Raw genomic sequence first — 22,225 nt, 5'->3', positions numbered from 1 at the left:
TTCCCCTCCTGATCTTCCCCGGACAGCCCCCCTGCACCCCCCCGCTCTGCTTCCCGCCGGCCCGTTCCTCTTCCTTTCTCACCCAGCCAGCACCGCTGCACCTCTCCCTGCCCCCCTTTCTCTCGGCCCCCTTCCCCCCGTTGCACCTCCCCCGCCAGCTGTGCTTCCTGCTCCCTCTTCCTTCTGCCTCCCCCGCTCCACCTCCCCGCCAGCTCTGCTTCCTGCTCCCCCTTCCTCCTGCCCCCCCCCGCTGCTCCCCCTGTCCCCCGCCAGCTCTGTTTCCTGCTCCCCCTTCCTCTCGGCCACCCTTGCGGCCCCCAATCCCTCTCAGCTGTGCTTCCTGCCCCCCCTTACTCCCAGCCGACTCTGCCCCCTTCCAGCCGGTCCCCCCTCCCCCGATATCCCATGGCCAGGCCCGTTCCACCCGACCAGCCCTGCTTCCCGTTGGCCCCCCCATCTCCACTGGACAGCTCCATAGCAGCCCCCCCATTAGCTGTTTCCAGGCCCCCCCCCTTTCTCAGCCAGCACCACTCCCTTCCTGGCCGCGCCCCCCCCCCCCCCAATGTAGCGTGTTCAGGGTGTGTGTGTGTGGTTTTTTTTTTTTTTGCTCAACAATTTCTCCTCTCCCCCTTTTTTTCCCCTTCAACAAAATTTTTTCCCAGTGTTTTTTTTTTGGGGGGGGGAGGGGCAGTTCGGTATTTTTCTTTCAGCCATCTGGCAACCCTAATAGTAGCTCCATCTAGGTTGTATTTCTCTAGTTTGTAAATGAGAAGGTCATGGAAGACTGTATTAAATACCTTACTAAAATCTAGGTTTACCACATCTACTACTTCCCCCTTAAAATGGATTCCTTAATTATTTGTTCCATTATCTTTTCTGGTACAGAAGTTAACCTGACAGGTGTGTAATTCTGAGGGTTGTCCTTATTTCCTTTATTAGAGCTAGGCACTTTATTTGCCCTTTTCTAGTCTTTTAAAATCTCTCCCATATTCCATAAGTTTTCGAAGATGAGAACTAATGGTTCAGATATCTCCTCAGTCTGTTCCTTAAGTATTCTAGGATGCATTTCATCAGGCTCTGGTGGCTTGAAGACATCTAATTCATTTAAGTAATTTTTAACATTTTTCTTTTCCTATTTTAGCTTCTGAACCCCATTTTCACCTATGTTAGGTCTCCAATTATCACCACCTTCTTGCTGAAAACCAAAGCAAAGAAGATATTAAGCACCTCTGCCATTTCCACGTTTTCTGTTGTTTCCCCTCTTCGTTGATTAAATGGATATGTGTTGATATGTGTGAAATGGATATGTGTTGAATGTCAATTTTAAGTCCTTCCCTCCCTCCCCCCCCCCCCATTAGGGATGTCAGCATGTAGTCCATGCTGGGCTTATCTGTCAATCTTATTGACTACACCCACTTGCCCCCTTGTTGCCTCTGTATCAGAGGCAGCAGCCAGAGGGTGATGGGGGCTGGCACAAGCCAGTACATGTGGGGAGCCGGCTTTCATGCAGGTTCCCTGCGTGTGCCGGCTCTGCAGACTCTTCTGTCCTCCACTCATGCTGCCTCCTACAGAGGCAGCGGGAGGGGGGGAGGGGGGGCGGGGCGGGTCAGAGCCGGAGCTGGGGGGAAGCCAGCTTAAAAGCTGGTTTTCCCCCCAGCACCAGCTCCACGGTGCCACCTGTTCCCCCCCCTCGCTGCTAACTCTATCAGAAGCAGCAGTGGGGAGGGAGGCAGCTTGGGCTGGCCATGGACAGAGGCTGGTACACAGCAGCAACCCCTGTTTGTGAGGTGTCCGAACTCTCCTTGGATGGGGCTGCTCCAGTCTCTGTCCGCAGGGAGCCCGGATCCTCCATGGACAAGGACTGCTGCCAGACCAGCCTTTGTCGGTAGCATGCCTGGGGTTGCTGTGCACAGAAGCTGCTCCAGCCTCTGTCCTCGGGGAGTTCGGACCCCCCAAAGACAGGGGCTGCAGCAGCCTTTGTCCAGGGGGAGTTTGGATCCCCACGGACAGAGGATGGTGCCACCCTGCACTGCTGCCTCTATCAGCAGAGGCGCAGGGTGGCAGAGGGCTCACTGCAGTGGAAATCATGGAGTGGAAATCCATTACATTTAGCGGTACATTTAGCAGTACATTCCAGAGTGTACTGGCTGTCAGCCCTGCCCCCGGGACTATTGAACAGTCTTGTAACTGCTAAGATTTCATGTGGCTATTCAATTACACTGTATCTAACATCCCTACCTCTCAAGCTTTGGGCCTACTACTTAAATAGTCAGTACTTCTGTTTTGAAGACAGCTGTCCAGTCACTGGTCACAGGCTCCCGAAAGTGCCTACACTCAGTTACATAAGAGTCATAACGGTATCCTGTCTTCAAACAGTGGCCAATGCCAGGTCCCCCAGAGAGAGAGGGAGAGAGATGGACCTGCAAGGTAGTAATGATGGGTGCACAGGTTCCCAGAATAAGCATGGGAGAATTGCAAAATTCCACTTGACAGGCAAAGGCAGTAGGCCTAACACCTGAATGGGTACACCCTGAGAAATCACAAAGGGAAAAGAGGTGCAGTTCACTGTGACAGGTAGCCATGATTTTGACTCCAACAAGTAACTCTGGATATGACATTTAGGATTGCCAGGTGTCTGGTTTTCTACTGGATAATCCAGTTTTTGGGGCCTCTGTCTGGTTAAAAAAAATCCAGAAAATACCGGACATGTGCAATGTCCGGTATTTCCTGGTTTTCTGGCTGGGCGCCGGATGGAAGCCTGGCGGGGCCAGGGGGAGTGGCTGGGAGGCGGGGTGCTATCCGCGCTGGGAGCCCTGGTTGCATATGAGGAGAAGGAGGGGCAGCCGGGTCCATGCTCCTGTGTGCTGGTCAAGCACGTGGTAGAGCCGCAGCTGGACTGACTTGCGCGGGACGGGAGCGCTCTGAGATCTGCACAGCCCGGGTCAGTCCTGCTCCCCGCCAGCTAATTCACTCCCCTGCCCCTCCTAGCTGGCCAGTTGGTTGATTTTTCCCAACTTCTCCTCCCGGTCTTCCCCGGCCAGTCCCTCCCCCCGCCGCCACCAGCTCTGCCTCCTGCTGGCCGGTTCCTGTCCCAGATCTTCCCCGGCCAGCCCTCTGCACCCCCCACCAGCTCTGCTTCCTGCGGCCAGTTCTCCCCTCCTCTTCCTCCTGAGCTCCCCCAGACAGCTCCACCCCCACTGGCTCCTCTTCCTCCCCGCCCCCAATATGCCAGGGCCAGTCCCGTTCCGTCCGACCTCCTCCCCTCCCCTACTGACCAGCCCTGCTTCCCGTCCCCGCCCATCTCCCCCGGCCAGCCCCTCTGCCCCCCCTTAGCTCTGTTTCCCGACACCCCTCCCCCGAGCCAGCACTGCTCCCCTCCTGGCTGGTCCCTCTCCTACCTCTCCCCTCGTGAAGCGTGTCCGGTATTTTTTTTTCTTTTTTTAAGACTACCAGGTAACCCTAATGACATTGCTGACAGAGTTAATTGACTGGCAGCTCCCTCAGAGCGCCTGTTCTTAGCCACTGGTGGGTTAGTTAGGATAAGGGGCACCCTGAAGGTTGGGGAGGTGGGGTGAGTCCTGGAGTGGCTTAGTGGATAGGGCATTCACCTGGGCACTGTAGGGTGCAATGCTCTAGTCCCCCAACCCCAGGGGCAGACAGATAGAACTGGGCCTGAATTCCTCTACCTCCAAATATGCTCTGTGGAAAACACTGGCTGTTGATTAGTCAACATGATAAAGGACCAAAGTAGCTTGATAAATCAAAAGCATATATTTAGCCTCTGTGTGTTTTGAACTGCTGTTCTCTTTTTCCAGAAATTTGACCATATGAGTCAGTGACTCGTGGATACAATATGGATCATGTTTCTCTGTAGTCTAGTTTGAAAGAGATCTGCCAAAGCAGCAACTATTAAGGAAAAACATTATGTTTGGGCTGCAAACTATGCCCAGTAGGGAATGGCAGAACTTACTTGTTATTTATGATGATTGCTATATCCTTGTGCCTTTTATAGTTACCCTACCAGAGCTCTTGTTGGGGGATTCAGGGGAAGGAGATGCACATTTGGTACAGTGTAGTCTCTGATCAGGATTTTTTAATATTGTTTATAAAAGCTTCCGGTCTTTCTTGATTTCCACCTTTTAACAAGGTCGAGGAGGAAACAAATACATTCAGATTTAGATATTTGGATATTACTAAACACAGAATTGATATAATCTTGTATCTAATATGCTGCAGTGCAAACACTGAACAGTCATATAATGGATCAGTGCCTCGGAGATATGGTTGCCAGATGGTCTCCCAAAAATACCGAACACATGGGCTAAAAATTTGTCAAGCAAAAAAAAACCCACTTACATCAAACACACATCCTATGTTTAATACTTAACTTTATTATAAACAATCAACAGTCTACAGCCTACATCATATATTTTGCATTAGATTGGGCAGCTTTTATCAATTTCTTATTTTTCAAAAACTCTTCTTTGACTCTCAGACAAGTAAAAGGTATATTAAAAAAACCAACAACACAAACTTCACTTATTACTGAATCAGCACTCAATCTATTCCGTTCATCAGTCCATAGATTACCCATGACCAAGCTGGGAACAAAGTGGGAGGCAGCAGAACCTGCTCTGCAAAGCAGCTGCCTGCTATCCAAAGCAGAGAGAGGCAGACCCCAGGGCAACACAATGGCGGGGTGGGGGCGGAGGGGGAGAGAGTTGATCATGGGTAGGAAGGTGACTTCCCCCATAGCCAGGTCTTTGAGTGTCTCAGTGGGAAGAAGCAGAAATTCCACCCCCCGTCAGTTTTGGCTGAGAGCCCATGGAAGGCACCTAAACACAACTACAAGGCACCTGTGGGATTCTCTCCTGGACTACAGCACCACAACGCACTTGAACAGTGCTCAGGAGCAGGGACAGGGCTTCTCCTCCTCCCCAAGGCATCACTCCTCCTCAGACGCAATCAGCTGAGGGCTCCCAGCGCCAATTGCGCTTTGCCTCCCAGCCACTGCCCCCACCCCCACCTGGCTTCTGCACGGAACCAGAGGCTCCCAGAGTCGATCGCAGCCCCGTCTCCCAGCCACTCCCCCCGTCCCTGCCAGGCTTCCATCTGGCGCCCAGCCGGAAAAACTGAAAATACCGGACATCTGGTATTTTCTGAATTTTTTTACCAGACAGAGGGTGCAAAAAAGGGACTGTCCAGTAGAATACCAGTTACCTGGCAACCCTCTTCAGAGATGCATGTGTGGGGAAAAGGAAGGAAGGATTGGATCCTTTAAAGGACTTAAGCATCATAACACTGAGCATCACAGTTCTTAACATTTTGGTGCCTTGAAAATCCAGCAACAACACTGCAAGTCACAAGGCCAAGTTAGACGCCTAGGCTCCTTACACAATGAAGGGAAAGAAATAGGAACCTAATAATGTAAAGTGGTTTCCAACCTTTTTACACCCAAGATCGCTTTTTAAATGTCAGGACAAGCCAAGATCTACCCTATTCCTTTCCTAGGACTCCACTCCTTTCTTGAGGCTTCACTCTCTCTTCTCCCCTCCACTTACTATCCCCAGCCCTTATACACCCTCACTGGGTTGAGAGAGGAGGTACGGGCTCTGGGGTGGGAATGAGGGATTTGGGTGTGAGAAGGGGTGAGAGGTGCAAGGTCTGGGAGAGAATTTGGATGCAGGAGGAGGTGGAGAAGGAGATGCTGGCTCAGGTATGGGGCTTCAGGCTAGGAAGTGTTGGGGTCAGGTGAAGGGTTGGGGTGTTGAGCAAGCCACAGGCTTGTGGATGTGAGGGTGCAGGAGTTTGGGTTGGGGTGCGTGAGGGGCTCAGGGTAGGGAGGTTGGGAGTATGATGGGCTCAGGACACTGTGTGGATGGTGCAGGAGTGTTGTGGCAGAAGACTGGAGATGTGGGGGTGCAGGAGTTTGGGGATGAGAGGCTCAGGACAGAGGGGTTCCAGTGTCTGATAGGCTCAGGTTTGGAGTCTGGGGGTGTGGGTGTGCAGGAGTGTTATGATGCTGAGGCTAGATGGAGGCTTGTTGACCAGGCTTCATTTTTAAATTAAATATTATGTCAAATAAAATGTTTCAGCGTTGTCTTTATTTACGAGAGGGGCAGGGAACCTGTTCTGAGTCGGGGTCACTGTCCCACAGAAAAGTCAGTTGAAGCCAGACAAATGAGATGCAAAATAAAACCCTCCAAAAAACCCCAAATCTCACTAATGTGGCCCCAACTGAGACACCTCTCTCCCCTGGAACTCCAAGCCCGGGCCAGATTAACTCTTCTGGGTTTCAAGGTTAGTGGCAGGGCTTAACAATTAGGGCAATCTATTCGCCCGTGGCGAGTAGATTTTAGCCCGGCATTGTGCCGCAGCGCGATCAGCACATGCGCAGTGTGCCAAACTGCGCAGCTGGCGAGCGGGGCTCGCCGGTGCTTGTCAAGCCCTGGTTAGTGGCATTTGTGGGCTCCTCTACCCAAAATCAGGGATCTTGTGTGTGGGACAGGGCTGCCAGTGAGTGGGATAGAGAAGAGGCACAGAATCTTGGTGGAAAATAGGGTACAGGAGCAAGCTGCAGGTAGGTGTCTGGCCAGGAGGGAGGGGGAAGGAGCAAAGTGCTTGTGGGGGTCTGGGCAGGGTGCTGGTGAGAGTTTTTTCAGGGGGTAGGGGCAGGGTGCTGAGGCAGGGGACAGGGTACTTGTTGGGGTCTGGGTGGGGGGAGGGGACAGACAGCTCGGGCCAGTACCTAGGGATCCTGCAGCTGCGTGCCAGGTCCAAGAGGTCCGTGGGCTGCTCCTCCCTCCCCCAAAAAGCCGGCACATTACCTGAAGCTGCTCAGGCAGCGTGTGCCTGAGGACTTCCTTCCCTCTGCTGCCTTCCTACTTGTGGGCGGAGGGAATAGGAGTCCCGGACCACGCCAGCTCGAACTGCTCTGATAGCGTGCAGCTGCCATGGGGAGAAGAGGAGCAGGGGGCACGCTGCCTGAGCAGTTGGAGCTAGTGTGGTCCTGGAACTCCTCCTTGTTCCACCCCCGCACAGGAAGGCAGCAGCGGGAAGGAAGTCCTCAGCGCACAATTAACCTGGTGTTTCAGGTACTGCTCTGGCTGTCTGGGGAGGGGGGAAGAGCAGCCTGCGCACTTCCTGGACCTGGTGCGCAGCTGCAGAACTCCCCCCAACCTGCAAGAAGCCCACGCTACCTCCATTGTCGCTGGAGGTAGCATAAGTGCGGGGTTCTTCTTGGGGGTGGAGGGGAAGTGAGAGGGAAGCCTTGAAAGCCTCCCAACTGACTGGTTGAGCTCCCGGGATCAACCAGTTGATCACAATCGATGGTTTGGTAACCATGGAAGTAAATCATAAAAGCTACCCAAGAGAGATTCAGCTCATTAGCAGAGCAACCACAGCCAGCAGCATGTGTTTCTACTGGTGTGCACATCCACACATGTCTTGGTGCAAATAACATTTATTTTGCCCATGGATGGAAAAAAATTAGAGGGAATATTGGTCTGGTCTTTGGGGTTCCCCACTTGATATGCTGCAAAAGAATCTGATGTTGCAGAAAGTGCTGAGCTCTTTCTCACTGACAGTCAAATTTCCTGACTGTCTCTCAAATTGAGCACCCAAATTAAATCTTCATAAAAAGTACAAGAAATCTCTCAGACTTCCTGTTCCCAAGACAATCTTCCTTTTACTTTATACTGAAATAATATGCAAACAGAGGAGTAATGTAAGAGATGTACATATTATATGATATTTAAAAATGTCATTTGTGTGCTAGTATTGCATGCAAGTGACCAATGCCTACTAAATCAAAATGGTAGACAAACATTTTAAATTGTGCATAGTTTTCATAATACTTGATATCTGAATCTCAATGTGAAACATGAAAGAAACCTAGAGATTATAATATTTAGCAATTTCTGTTTCCTCATTACTAAATGCTAGAAAAAATGTTGCTTTTAAGACATAAGTATGGGATCAGACTGTTAAAAGGGTTATTTTTTTTGTTGTTTTTCGTGTGAAGCAAACTTTAATAAGATCTATTTGAACAGAGCTTACCAATAGTAGTGGTTTATCATGTATTACTAATATATAAAGCAAGCGCACACACATTGACTTTTACCAGAAGGAACTTCCTTAGTCTCTTTGAAACAATGCCAATGATTATTTCTGGCCTTTTTATAATGCTTGGAAAAACCACAGGGAGTTATCTGTTGTCCCTTTGCTTTTGCCAACTAGACTGATATTAGTAACCACATCCTCTGTAATTGCTAATATTATAAATGTTGTCTAGTTAAATAATTTACTTCTCTAGTATATTAGAAATATTGGACTAGTTCTCTGAAATTAAGTTAAATGTAATTCCAGTGTGACAATAGTTCCTTTGATGGTGTTTCAGATGTGGAAGGCTACTGCAGGTCACACCATTTCGGTCAGCCAGAATGATGGAGCTGATGACTGGGAGACAGATCCTGATTTTGTGGTATGGTTCTCAAATGTTATTTAAGCAGTGCTACATAGTACAGTGAAGATAGTTTCTGCTCTGAAGAGCTACAGGCTAAGTATATGGAAGAGTATATGCAGAATATATGGGAAATACTTCGCAGCCTGTAGGAAAGAATAACTAGGATCCTATTTTGTGTGTGCGTGTGCGCGCGCGATTGATTAAATTGCTTTTGTTAGCTGGGCATTTGAAGGAAAAAAGAGAAGGGTTTATATGAAGACGTAATGATTTTGAACTGGGAGTATATTCTATTAATTGGTGATAGAAAAGGGAGGTGATTGTAGAAGAAACTGGTGAATAGGACAATGAGGTTATTGCCTAATCTTTCTAATTTCAGTGGCATGACAGAACCTTAAAACCTTCAAAATGCTGAAGCTCTGATATCTTGGGTTAAAATGTAGTAGTTTTAACTTATTACATATCTTTGACAGAATGACGTGAGTGAGAAAGAACAGCGCTGGGGTGCTAAAACTGTGCAAGGATCGGGACATCAAGAACACATCAAGTAAACTAGCTCTTCTCTTGAATCCTTGTTGACTGTTAATGTAGGCAATTTTTGATAAATTCAGATTCTTAGTAATTTACATCTTTGTGGATAAAATTTAAGAGACTCTTTATACAGCATTGGTTACAGAAATCCTTTCCAAAGTTGTCAGCCTCTTATGGCTGTCAGCATCTCTAGTTGTAAAGTAAGATAAGATTTGATATTACAGTGTTTTCTTTGCTGAAAACATTCTTCTTCTTGCCTGGTTGTGTCTGCAGGCACATACAAAGTCTTGCTTTCTGGCTGCAGGTTTGTAATATTCACAGTTACACTTTGGAGGTCAGTTGTGTTCACATGAAAAGATGTGTGTCTCCACGTGACATGGAAATTTTGAGGCAGGTTGATCATACAGCTCCTTTTTCTGGGATAGTTTCAGACCATATATTCCTAGAATTGACTTAAAAATTGTCTAACTTCTAAAAATTCTGACATGCCAAAATATTTTGTAACAATATTTTAGGTTTTATCAGAAAATGTATGTGTCACTATGGACCATTAGTTCACAAGCTTGTTTAAATGGCATGGTATTTTTACAACCATGCTTGAAATTTTAGTCTCAGAATTGACTTCAGCTTTTGAAAGCTAAAGAGTGTTCTAGCTGTTCAGTCATTTTAGTATGTAGGTATCCATTGTTCTCTGAATGTGTTAAATGTCATAAATGCTAAAAATAGGGAACTAGTGAAGTATGTGACATTTTTAATAGTAAAGTGGCCTATCCTGAGCAAAAAAAATATACTGAATGAGTAGAAGCAATGAAAAAAGCCAACGATGTAAGGAACCATTGGGAAAAGGATAGGGTTTATAAAATCATGAATGGTATGGAGAAAGTGAAGAAGGAAGTCTTGTTTAAGTCACATAACATAGGAATCAGAGATCATCCATTTAATAGGAAGCAGGGTTGCAACAAAAAGAAATGCACAGTCAGCTTATGGAACTCCTTGCCAAGGAGTGTTGCGAGAGCTTGAACTATAACTATTAGCCAAGGTAATCAGGGATTCAACCCCATGCTCTGGGTGTCGTAAGCCTCTAATTAATAAAAGCTGGGATTGGACAACGGGATGAATAACTTGATAATTGCCCAGTTCTGTTCATTCCCTTGAAGCATCTGGCATTGGCCACCATAGGAAGGCAGGATTCTGGGCTAGATGGTCTGAGCCCTCTATGGCCATTCTGTTTACTTCAGGGATTGATTTTACTCTCTGGAGTACATTGCTGATATTTAAAGGCTAAGTATTCAGTAGTTGTTCTTCAGGTAGTTTTAAACTCATGGGAAGTGTCTTCAAGCACAGGCCACTAGTTTTCCCCTATATCCAACCTCTTTTCCTATTTCCAGAGAAAGCTTGTCAGAGGGGAATGAAAATCAGCCTACTTGTAATTCCTCCCTGTTTTATATTAGGATAATGTTCAAAAGTCTCAGTTGGGATTAGGGCCCCATTGTAGGTATGGTACAAACACACTGTAAGAGATGCTCCCTGCCCTGAAAAGCTTACAATCTGTTTTCCCCTCCATTCTTCCTCTCTCTCACCCTTCCAAAAACACACACAGTAGGGGAGAACTAGCAAGAAAGGCATGAAGAGGGGAAGAGAAAATGCTACAGTGATGAGGGCCTTATAAATACCTCACTAGGTTTACAAAAACATTTTTGGTAACTAGGAAACTAACTCTTTAGGATTAATATCAAATAGCAAACTAGCCCATATGGAGGATGGTGTATCTTTAAAGGTTGAGGTTTGTTCTGGGGTTTTTGATTTTTGAAAACAGATTTCACAATGAAATGAATGTCGTAGTTCTTAAAACCATACCTAAAGGATTTAGTGTACTGAAGGATTAAAATGAAGCGTATATTGTCCAATTGCCAACATTTATCTTCTATCTAAACCTAAAGTTAAGATCAGGTTTTTGGGTGCAAAATTAGCACATCAGGTAGAAAGTTTTGGCTCTGAGGAAGTCTTAATTTTACTCATGTCTACCAAATTTATTATATAACTAGTGGATTCTCTGTTTTAAAGCATTCACCAGCTGAGAGAGAATGTGTTCCAAGAACATCAGAGCCTCAAGGAGAAAGAGCTTGAAACAGGACCAAAAGCTTCCCGTGGCTATGGAGGGAAGTTCGGTGTGGAACAAGACCGTATGGATAAAGTAAGTGTAAATTGTCTTCTCAGGAGATACGTCTCATGCCGCAAGCCTTACTCATCTTAAGTAAGTACTGATGCCAGTGGTATGAGATTACTTTTGTGAATTAGGCATATCTATTATAAAAGTTTGCTGCTTGAGCTACATCAATACAGTAAAAGTGTACACTCTCTAGTGTAGGTGCAGTTATACTTGTATAAAAGTGTTCATACTACTATAGATTATTCCATTGTAGGAATCAAAATAACTTATGGCAGTATAAACCATTGTGTTCTGCATAAATGTATCCTTATTAATAGAGATGTAAAATTCTGTTTACTTAGTTAACCAGTTTAAACATTAAGTTTAACTGATTTAACCAATTAAACAGGGTGAGCAGGCAGCCCCCCCGCGCACACACATACTGCAGACCAGGGCTGCTCTGGCAGGACTGGAGTGCCTCCTGCCTACAGCAGGCCTCAGGAGACTAGAGCAGCCTCCACCGGTTAAACATTCACATCCCTACTTACTAGGGCTTTTGCTGACATAACTCTGCAAAATACCAAACCACTAACCCTAGTTATACTTGTAAAATCTTGCTATGGATGTAGGCTGTATGGGATCAAGATCTATGTCTGTTATACTCCAGGAGTTAATGGGTTATCTACGAGTGACAAAGGAAAGCTTTTTTTGAGAACTGATGCCCCATACAACTTCCTGGTCTTGTGATTTTTAGACATGATTTACTTGCTTGTGTCATGAGCTTATTAGTGGTTTTTCTCCTTCAATTAATGTTTAGATTTCTAAATATACTCTTTTATATTAAGAAAGTACCTAGATAAGAATAAATCCATTTTCTATTTCATTTGCTGCATCAATTCTCTGTACTTGAGACTGCCTAAGAACAAATATATGCATTTCTTTTCTTCAATTAGAATGCAGCTCTCACTTCAAAAAAACATGAAAAAGTGAGCACTGAGAAATAACTCAGTTATCCAAAATATTGTTTTGTATTTTAGGCAGACAGTAGTTGCAGTCTTTGAATTATAAATTATTAATTCAATGTGGAAAATATCTGTCAATGTCAATGCAAAGAATAAATGCTAATGAACACTAGGTTTTTTAAATAGCTATGTGTATACTGATTGTATTCATATTAAAAGATGCTGACCAGAAGTTGTTCTGATTGTTCATCTGCTCCCATTACTTATCCAACTCATAATATCATTGCAGCACAATAGTGTACTATAAGAAAATTGGAGCTAAAATATTGAGTCTTAAATAAGACTACATATTAGTTTTTTGCTTAACTAATTTTTCTCAGTACATAGCAAGATAGTTTCCAAGGCATTCATCAGATTTTGGTAGGTTTCTTTCACAGAAATTTGCTAAATACTTCTCATGGACTCTTAAAATAGGCCAGTACAAAATGATGGAGAACTAGAGTGAGAGAATTATTGGGTTAAATGATTAAGTCTACTGTGTAAGCTCCAAGCCCTCTAATGCTGGCTACTAATGCCTCCCCTCATCCATTTAGGTTTCTAACTGAAATCATTAAATACAAAGATGCGAAGACTGCTTTTAAGGGGATGTGGTAAACAAGGATTTTGGGGAAAGGAGCAGAGAGGAGGGGCTTAATAATAAACGTTGCAGTTACTGCTGTATTTGTAACACTTAACTTTTTGTAAAAGAGCAAAATTGTAACTATCATGGATGTCTGCCTCATCAATATTCATGGTGGTGCAAAAAGATCTTGAAAATGATACAGCAATACCAAACAATTTTTTTATCCTTTAAAATATCAGTCCCTTCCTCTCCAAGAGCATCTGGCTAGTTCTTCGCTGTAGGTGAAATTCTGCTCCCTTTTAACTCAATGGGAATTTAACCATGGACTTCAGTGGACCAGGATTTTGCTCGTAAGTCTAAATGTCATAAGTGTGATGTTGACCTAACTGATCGTTCACATAATTGCATGTGTCAGGGCTCCAGGATTCATTAAAATCTACCGAAGTACTGCTTTGCCATGTGTTAAAGGGAAGTGAGTTGTTGTTGTGTTTTTTTTTTTTAAGCCAGTCTTTTTAATATTTTAAAGATACAGAGAGATATATTTGAGTACTTGACACTTGGAGTTTGGTTATGAAATAGGAAGAGAAGCTTTACATTCTGATGTGGTGCCATGGATGAAAATAAAACAGAGTGTGTACAGATTTAATTAGTTTAATTCAATAAAGAAGGTAAAGAAACATCTAGCTAAACATGCAGTTTAAGACATTCAAAGCAGTGGAGGGAGATTTAGTGACAGATCTTTCACGGATCTATAGAAAGATGTGTGAATAAATTCCCTGCGTTCCTTTGAAAAAATCTCCTCCTCCCCCTTAAAAAAATTAATGTAACTGAAAACTGGCCACCCCGTGTTATCAACAAGATACATGGAAGAGACACACTGGGTTGATCAGAATTATAAAAACGTGTCTAACTTACATATAGATCAAAGTTTGCTTAGACAGGTTGAACCTCTCTCAACCAGGACTCCCTAGTCCAGCAACATCTGTGGTCCAGCAGGCATTCCAGATGTTGCTGGACCAGACAGACCCGGTGGAGGACCAAAGGCAGGAGCCCTGCAGCTGGGAGCCCTACCGCAGGAGTCCGGCTGAACCTCCAGCAGGGAGACTGGAATGCCAGTGGGCTCCGGCGAGACAGTGGTCTGCCACAGTGTGGCCAGGATCCCTGGTGGTGGGACTGCAAAGCTGCCGCAGCAGGGCTGGTGAGACCAGGAGCCATAGCAATGGGGCCAGTGCTGCCCTGGTAGGCTGGCTGGGATGGGAACCCTGGCTGAGCAGCAGTCTGCCCAGGAGGAGTGTGGAGAACAGGATTCCCGGCAGCAGTACAGCGGGCTGGCGAGGCTGAGGCTGCCATGGCAGGGCTGGTCGCACATGGGGAGTCCACCAGGAGGCCAGGCAAGAAGCAGAGCCTGGCTGGGAGGCCGTGGGGGGTGGGAGGAGGCCGAAAAGACCTCCCCTGGTCAGGCAAAATCCCTTCTTTGAGACCACTCGGGCCCCGAGAGTGCTGGATCAGGGAGGTCCAACCAGTAGTATTTGGTAACATCTTATTAATCTGAGCATAACAAATTTCCACATTTTGTAAGAGGACAATTGCTTCAGAATAGTACATTCAGCAGAGCTTCATTTCTCCATGTGTTGAGAATATAATTCTTTGCAGCTGGAGGTACTTTCAAAACTCACCTTTTGCTTAGCTAGTCAAGTCTTCTGGTGAGCTAGTGTCCGTTTAAGGGTCCAGTTTGATATTGATGCCAGCTCTGAACTTTTCATACTGCAAAGATTTCAGCTTGGGATACTTCTATTAGTGACTTGCTGAATCAGCAGCAAACTTCCCAGAACAAGGCCAACTGCAAAATGCAGTTTACTGGATTCTGTTGTGGGCTGTGCATGTCTCATTTCTGTATTATATTATCAGTCATCTTGACTCATGGAAGCAACTTGGGTAAGTGTTAAGAAATGTATATGTTTGTGAGGATTCCTGTCTGGATATTTTTAGGGGAGCTCCACCTAACATCTTCCTATTGGTGTTTATCAGGGATGCTCAATAATTTTAAATAAGTTTAAGAGTCCAGCATACTCCATATGTCTACTGGAGATATTAAAGCAGAAAGATGGTGATTAGGGAATTGAGATTTTTAATATTTTTTGCATATCCCAGTAGGCTGAGATTAAAAAACTAAGCATTCTTAATGGCCAAATGTTCTCACTTTTCAGTGCAGATTGTTCTCAAAACTATCAAAAACGAAAGCACAAGTACTATGTAGCTGCCAGGGTTCTGCTGATATAAGGATATGTTCACCTGAATTAAAACCAGTTCTCCACTTCCACCACTCAGCTACAGATTCATGGATACAGAGTGGCCTGGTGCAGCGAAACCATTGCCATTCCAAAGCACTGGACAATAGACTGCAAGCCACAGCTGGACAGATCTATGCCGCAGAACATAGTTTCTCGGCCTGCTCATGGTGGAAGTGGGGAAAAGAGGGTAACTGCTCTGGGACCTAGTGTTTCAAGGGGTCCTGGGGCTCCCAGCTGCTACTGCACCAGCAGTGGCCAGAGCCCCGGCCCCTTTAAATCGCCATCGTGCACTTTAAGTGGCTCAAAGTGCTGGGGAGAGCAGGGCATCTGTCCCTGTCCCTTCTGCTTGAGGCTCCACCCCTTCTGGGATCACAGAGCCCTGCCCCTCATGCACCTTGTCCAGGGGCCCACGGAGCAGTTGGTGCCCTTGCAGATCCTCAATGTGTGGCATAGCCGCATGCAGACCTTTCATACATGGAGAAGAGTTGTGGAAGGGCTGTGGCAGCAGCTCTAGCCATTAGATTGGAATAGTAATTGCAGAGCCCTGTCACTCAGCATAGGGGCACTTGAAATCCTCTTCCTACTTGTCACATTCCCCAGCATATGACCAAAATTACTGAGTTTGGGCACAGAGTGCAGGGTTTGGGGGAGGGGGTTATACTAGTACAGTAATTCCTCATTTAACACTATAGATATATTTCAGAAAATGATCGTGTTAAGTGAAAACGTGGGTCATTTTTCCCATTGAAAATAATGGAAAAGGTGGGGGTTGCGTTTCAAGCGGTGGTGTCTGTGGGACCGGGACATATGGTTGAGGGAAAAAGAGGACTGGGTTACAGTAGGGAGGGGAGGTGTTTGGCTCTGGGAAGGGGAGGACAAGGGAGGGGGATTAGGTTGGGAGTATGCCCCTGTGACAGGTCTGCCGGGACCCGCACTGTATCCGGCGGGGGGGGGGGGGGGGGGTCGCCAGGGAACAGCGCGGCGAGCGGCAAACCCTCCGCCGCTTTGCAGGGAGGCAGGGGAAGCCCCATGCAGCCACCGGCAATGGGACAGCTGGGGAAATCGTGTTATTCCGGGGATAGTTGTGCAATTCAAAAAACGTTCCCTAAAAAAAAGTGCTAGTGTGAAAACATGTTAAGCGGGCACGTGTTAAATGAGGAATTACTGTACTATATTAGTGAGAATCTGAAGCCTCATAGGTAGATAGAGTAGGATGCACTTCCTAGTGTGTAATATCATTCCCTCTTGTCGTCTTTGAAGATTGCTCCTGGTTCCTTTTTAATTTGACACAACATAATTGTACTATAGGATGTTATGCCTGGCTCACATTTCAGTGGCTGATTAGAACGGAAGGGAGAAAGAAAAAACACATTAAGCTGGGAAATGGTCATAAAACCAGGCTTTGGAAAAAGCTGTTGACTGATAAGGGATGTAATGTGCTTTGTACTATCACTTGCCATTTTGTACTGTATAACAGGGATAACTCGAAAAGCAAATGGTGGGGAAGTGTTAAGAGTAATCTCTTAATTCTGGTACAGACTTTGGGAAAGAGAGAATGTCTAGCAACGTCCTGTAGCATATTTAACGAAAATGTTAATGTATATGATAGACCTAGCCAGAAGTCATTCATAGCTATAACTCAAGCTTTTGATACCACAAAACAGAAATGTGCCAAAGATCACAGGAACCAACTTCAATTACTTTAGTTTTATTAAAGTAGTCAAATATCTTTCAGAAATTAGGAGCACAGCCTCCTTTTATACTGCAATGGAAATTATTTTGATTTTACTAAAATGATCACTGTTAGTCTTTATCTGAAATTGTCTACTTTCAAAGACAGAAATGCGAGACTATTGGGTGTTGTTTGTAAATAGTCTGATTCCTTTCCTTTCTCTTTGGTAAACTGTAATGAAGTAATAAGAATAAGAATACGGTTCCTAGGAACACATTTTATTGTTCAAGTTGCATAAGGCTCAAATAGTAAACTAGTGAGCTGAGGCAGCTAATGATGTTTGATTAAAATTAACATAATGTATGAGAGTACATTTTTATATCAGAATACATTTTGGATCGATGGATGGTGTTATCTTAGAGAACTGCTATTCCTGTTTTCCTAAATTAATGATTATTAAAAAATATCACAACATAGCCTGTGTTGGAATAATTTTCTTCTTATCCAATAATAAATTTCATGTTTGGTGGATGTGAATACTGCATTCAGTCCAGGCAATCTTTGATGTTAGTCTTTTGCTTTAAACGTGCAGAATTCTACAAAGTTTCTTTTGTTCAAGAAGTATCTTGTGTTTAAGTTGGTAGTGATTAATTTTTCTACTGTGTGTGGCCATAGCTGCATACACAATTATTGCTTCTTATCCTGCCTTCCTAATACCAGAGCCTGGCCCATCCCTGGGAAAGCTGTATTTTATTTTATTTTATTTTATTTTATTTGAATAAAATAAAATCCTTTGATCGTGGCAGTAAGATTTGGTACACTATTTTTCCTTTTTCAACTTCTGTGGTTCAGTTAATAAATCCTGGGTGAAAAACATACTCACATGTACTGTACAGTCAATGCTACCAAAATCTTTACCAAAATTTGATAATTTTGTTTCCGAGGACTATATTGACAACTTGATGACATAATCCTATAGATTCTTATTCCTGTGAGGAATCTTTGTGGGTATTTTGCAGAATTGGATCCTTTAACATGCATGGCTTTCACTGTGCAACTGCTACAGGTGCTGACAATAATTATAAACAGGCCTGGCCTCTAATTTCTAAACTTTTGGTTTTAGATTTACTAAGTGTAGTATGTTACTATGAATGTTAGATTCAATAATCTGTTTTTGGATTTCTAACTTTATTTCAGTCAGCTGTTGGCCACGAATATCAATCTAAGCTTTCTAAACATTGCTCCCAAGTGGACTCAGTAAGAGGTTTTGGAGGCAAGTTTGGAGTGCAAGTGGATAGAGTTGACCAGGTAGGTAATTTCTGATAATACTGTAGTTACCTACAGCAGCTGCGCCTGTCTGTTTACATAGCATATCGGTTTTATCCAGCTGGAAAGTGTAAATATTACTGTCATTCATTTTTAGCATTGCAGTCTGCATATCAGTAAACTGACTTTGGTTAGTACGGAATAGCGTTCCCTCAGTGGCCCCTCAGCTGTCTAAAAATTCCTGCACAGCGGCTCAGGGCTGCTGCATACTAACTGCTATGGCTGAGATGGGCCAGAGCTGGGTGGGTAAAGCATGCCCGTCGCCCAGCCATGGCAGCCCAGGAATCGCAGCCAATGGTAGCTGCAGAGGGCAGTGCCTTCAGGTGAGCACAGGAGCACATGAAACTACCTGTTCACCACCATCACCAAATGGAAGTCGCCCCAGATATGCACCTCACTCCTTAACCCCAACCCTGAAACCTCTCTTGCACTCCAAGTCCATAACTCCCTCAGAGACCCCACTACCGCAACCCATAGCTCCAGCACAGAGCCTGCTCCACCACCCTACTTCCTTCCTATATCCCACACCCCAACCCTAAGCCCCCTCTTGTACCCTCATTTCCACCCAGACCCCTCCACCTCAGCCTCCTGCTCTGAGCTCGCTCCTGCACTCCAAACCCCTTAGCTTCCAGGCTGGAGCTCCCTCCTGTATTCCAAATGCCTCATCCCCAGCCCTACCCCAGAGCCCATACCCCAACCAGAGCCTCCTCCCACACTTTGAACCCCTCAGTCCCCCACCACCACCACAGATCATCCAAGTGTCAAATGAATTTTGTAGTGTGCACAATGTGGAAGTAATGTGTCATACATCCTCTCCATATTGGTGCACATAACAAAATTCATTCTGCCCTGGACATAAAAAATTAGAACACTGGTATAGACATTAATACTTTAAGAAAAAAAATCCCCCTCCCCTCCACCCACAGTTAAGTGGAAGGAGGCCTGATTTGAAAGAAAAGATTAAAAATTTGTCAGTTAACCAAGTTACATATGTTTATGTGACCATAAATATGAACATCAGGGAGGGAAGGAATTTAGCATGGCTCAAGATGTCTACCAAACTGAACTGCTAGTAATGAATATCAGGTTGGGGAAACTTTCTAAGACTGTGCAATAACTTCCTGCTGGAAGTGGTGGAAGCTCCAGTGTACTGTATCAGTAAACCTGACAAAACCCTAATTTATTGCAGGAAACTATCTGCCTTGGCAGTGACTGAAAAAGGGGGGAGGGATAGCTCAGTGGTTTGAGCATTGGCCTGCTAAAACCCAGGGTTGTGAGCTCAATCCTTGCAGAGGCCAATTAGGGATTTGGGGCAAAAATTTGTCAGGGATGGTACTTAGTCCTGCTATGAAGGCAAGGGGACTGCACTCAATGACCTCTCAAGGTCCCTTCTAGTTCTAGGAGATAGGCAATCTCCATAAATAAAATTAAAAATATAACAATGAATCTGTTCCTCCAAATGTTTTGAAAATGTTGGCCCAGAGATCTAGACAGACACTTGTGGTCCAGAACCAAGAGAGAGCGCGAGCATCGCTCAGCTATAATTTATTTTGTTAGGAGTATTTTTCTGCTGAAGCAGTTTATTTTGCTACTAATGTCTAACTTACCTTAGGAATACTTATTACTGTATTATTTCTCCTACAGTCTGCTGTGGGTTTCGAATACCAAGGGAAAACAGAGAAACATGCCTCTCAAAAAGGTAGTGCTGAAGTGAATGTGTGTATGTAAACACATAATTTTTACTAATATTAGCTACGTGTTGTAAGACCCTACAGGTTGGACCTCCCTTGTCCAGCACCCTCGGGACCAGACCCGTCCCGAACAAGGGAATTTCCTGGATCGAGGAGGCCCCCTGCCACTGGCCTCCCAGGATGCTCCCCCTCCCTATGACTGCCTCCTCTCTGGCCCCACTGCCATTGGCCTCCAGCCTGTAGTGCTCGGACTTGGGCTCTGGCATGCTGGCCCCCATGACAAGGCGGGGCTTGCCGGCTGCCCCGCTTTTGCTGCTGGCTGCCCCACTGCACCACTGCTCTGCCAGGCTCCCCAAGATGGGCTCGCCGGTCCCACTGCTGCCCTGCCAGGCTGGGGCTCCCCGGGGATGGGGCTCCTAGCCGGTTTGGACTCTTAAGCGCTGGGGCTCTCTGATCCAGCAACATCGGATTTCAGAGGTCCAACCTGTACTGCAATAGCTTGTATATGAAGCTGTTGAGAAAACACTGTTTGTAAGGTTCCTAGCACAATGGGGCATCAATCTGTATTGCCAGCTATCCAATTATCTGGGTTCCAAATGATTTACTACTCTCTTGTAGTAAGTGGATTGAAAAACCACTCTATTCAATTGGCCTTAACTAAATCAAATAACCGGTGGTTTTTTCCAAGGGTCTGACTTGTCCTTTGTTCCTTCACCCCCAAAAGTGAGCGAGAACGTCATACTAATGCTAGAAGTTAAAATAAGAGTAATAGCCTTGTATTTCATCTCCGGTAAGGCTGGAGAGATCTTGACATGTTTTAATATTAATAAGATAAATAGTTCCTGTATGTTGGGAAACTATAAATGAAAGAGCAGACTCAACCACTCCTCAGAAGTGGATTTGTTGGACTCATATAGAACTTCGCTGAATTTCCTAAAAATTGTAAAACAGAATTCTAAGCATGTACTGAGTTTAATTTTTCTAAACACTATTTAATAATTGAGCATTTTGTTGATAAATTTAAATGCATGAGGACCATATATCCTGGCTGAATGGTTCTGCTAGCATAATTTACACACAAAATTACCTTGGGCAGAAGTTTTAGCAGCATCCAGATTTAGAAATAGGGAGCATTGACACATACATGTGACATAATGAGCCAGAATACTATGCTGAATTTTGCCTGCTGTGTTGGTAAGTTTTGTTTCGTGTGTTAGTAGCTATTTCCCAACTAAGATGATATTCTGCATTGCAACACTGTGACGTGTGATGAGTTTATTTGTTTGATTGTGCTTTGATTTCTGTACTCAGATTATTCAAGTGGTTTTGGTGGTAAGTATGGAGTGCAGGCGGACAGAGTAGACAAGAGTGCAGTGGGCTTCGATTACCAGGGTAAAACAGAGAAACATGAATCTCAGAAAGGTTAGTCAACACATGTATTTTTTGTTTCTATTTTTGATGTGATGCTGGTGCATTTACCAGGAACAGTCTTAAGAAATAATTCATTTTGGTAAATATTGATATATATTTTGTGTCTTTACATTCACTAGATAAGTCATGAAGATTACTAAAAATTTTATCTTCTTGAAGGAGAGGTTTAAATCATACACTTAAGTTTAGCTAGCACAAGAATTCCAAGAGGATATCACATTTCAATTGCATTGCAACCAGAGCTGGTCAACAAACTGTTTCCCCCACCAAACTCCCCGTCTCCTGCCCAACCCCACACTTCTAGCAACTTTGAAATTTTTTTTCACCAATCAATATTAAAACCTAAAAATGCTCAAATACAGCAGTGAAGTATTTATATTTTAATTATTGGGTGACTTTTCTAATAAAGTAACCTGTTAAAATTTAGGCTATGCTTATGGATTTCTAGAGTTAATATAGTGTTGCTATAGCTGTTCAAAAAAATTGGATTTAAAAAAAAGTTTAAAATTGTTACAGGAAAGAGAATATTTTTTCTCAAAATCTTCCCACTTTCTGACCAATGTTAATAATGTATTTGCATTACATTATTTACCTGAAGTAACAAAGCTTTTTTTAGCAAAGTTTAAAGGAAAAAAAAGACAACCAAACTGCTCTTCATGTAGCCTTAGAATTCCAGTGTGATTTTACTGTGTCAATGCCGAGCTATAACTGAGCACTTTGAAAGATGAAAATTACTCACAGTGGTTTGTCTAGCTTTGACCCTGCTTTTTTTTTTCCTCCTGCTTAAGGAAAAAAATATTAGGTGATACATTCTTCAGAATGTAAGATTTAATATCCTAGATCAAGCTTAGATGTCAGTATTCTTCTTCTACATAATTTAAAACAAGTGTCTTATTACTGTACATTTGTAAATTAAAACTGTTTACTCTTGTCTCCAGATTATTCTAAAGGCTTTGGTGGTAAATATGGAGTTGACAAGGACAAAGTGGACAAAAGTGCAGTTGGCTTTGAATATCAAGGCAAAACAGAAAAACACGAATCACAGAAAGGTTTTTATTAAACTTTTATTAAATAAAAGTATGCATGGGT

At 44.4% G+C, this 22,225-nt stretch overlaps 1 protein-coding gene across 2 annotated transcripts in view; it reads left to right on the top strand.

Moving 5' to 3' along the window:
• Positions 1-22,225, top strand: part of CTTN (cortactin) — a 43,466-nt gene that overhangs the window by 2,411 nt on the left and 18,830 nt on the right. Inside the window, exons 2-8 of one of the 2 annotated variants that reach the window (XM_006131050.4) lie at positions 8,399-8,482; positions 8,935-9,008; positions 11,057-11,186; positions 17,886-17,996; positions 19,659-19,713; positions 21,017-21,127; positions 22,075-22,185. In XM_006131050.4, the coding sequence (XP_006131112.2) occupies positions 8,399-8,482; positions 8,935-9,008; positions 11,057-11,186; positions 17,886-17,996; positions 19,659-19,713; positions 21,017-21,127; positions 22,075-22,185 (676 nt within the window). Of the gene's footprint in view, positions 1-8,386; positions 8,483-8,934; positions 9,009-11,056; positions 11,187-17,885; positions 17,997-19,658; positions 19,714-21,016; positions 21,128-22,074; positions 22,186-22,225 lie in introns of those variants that run through there. The other variant, XM_014577504.3, reaches the window with a different exon arrangement.

Source organism: Pelodiscus sinensis, chromosome 4 (assembly GCF_049634645.1).
Source record: "Pelodiscus sinensis isolate JC-2024 chromosome 4, ASM4963464v1, whole genome shotgun sequence".
Lineage (NCBI taxonomy): Eukaryota > Metazoa > Chordata > Testudines > Trionychidae > Pelodiscus > Pelodiscus sinensis.
This window is presented reverse-complemented; position numbering and strand designations above follow the sequence as displayed.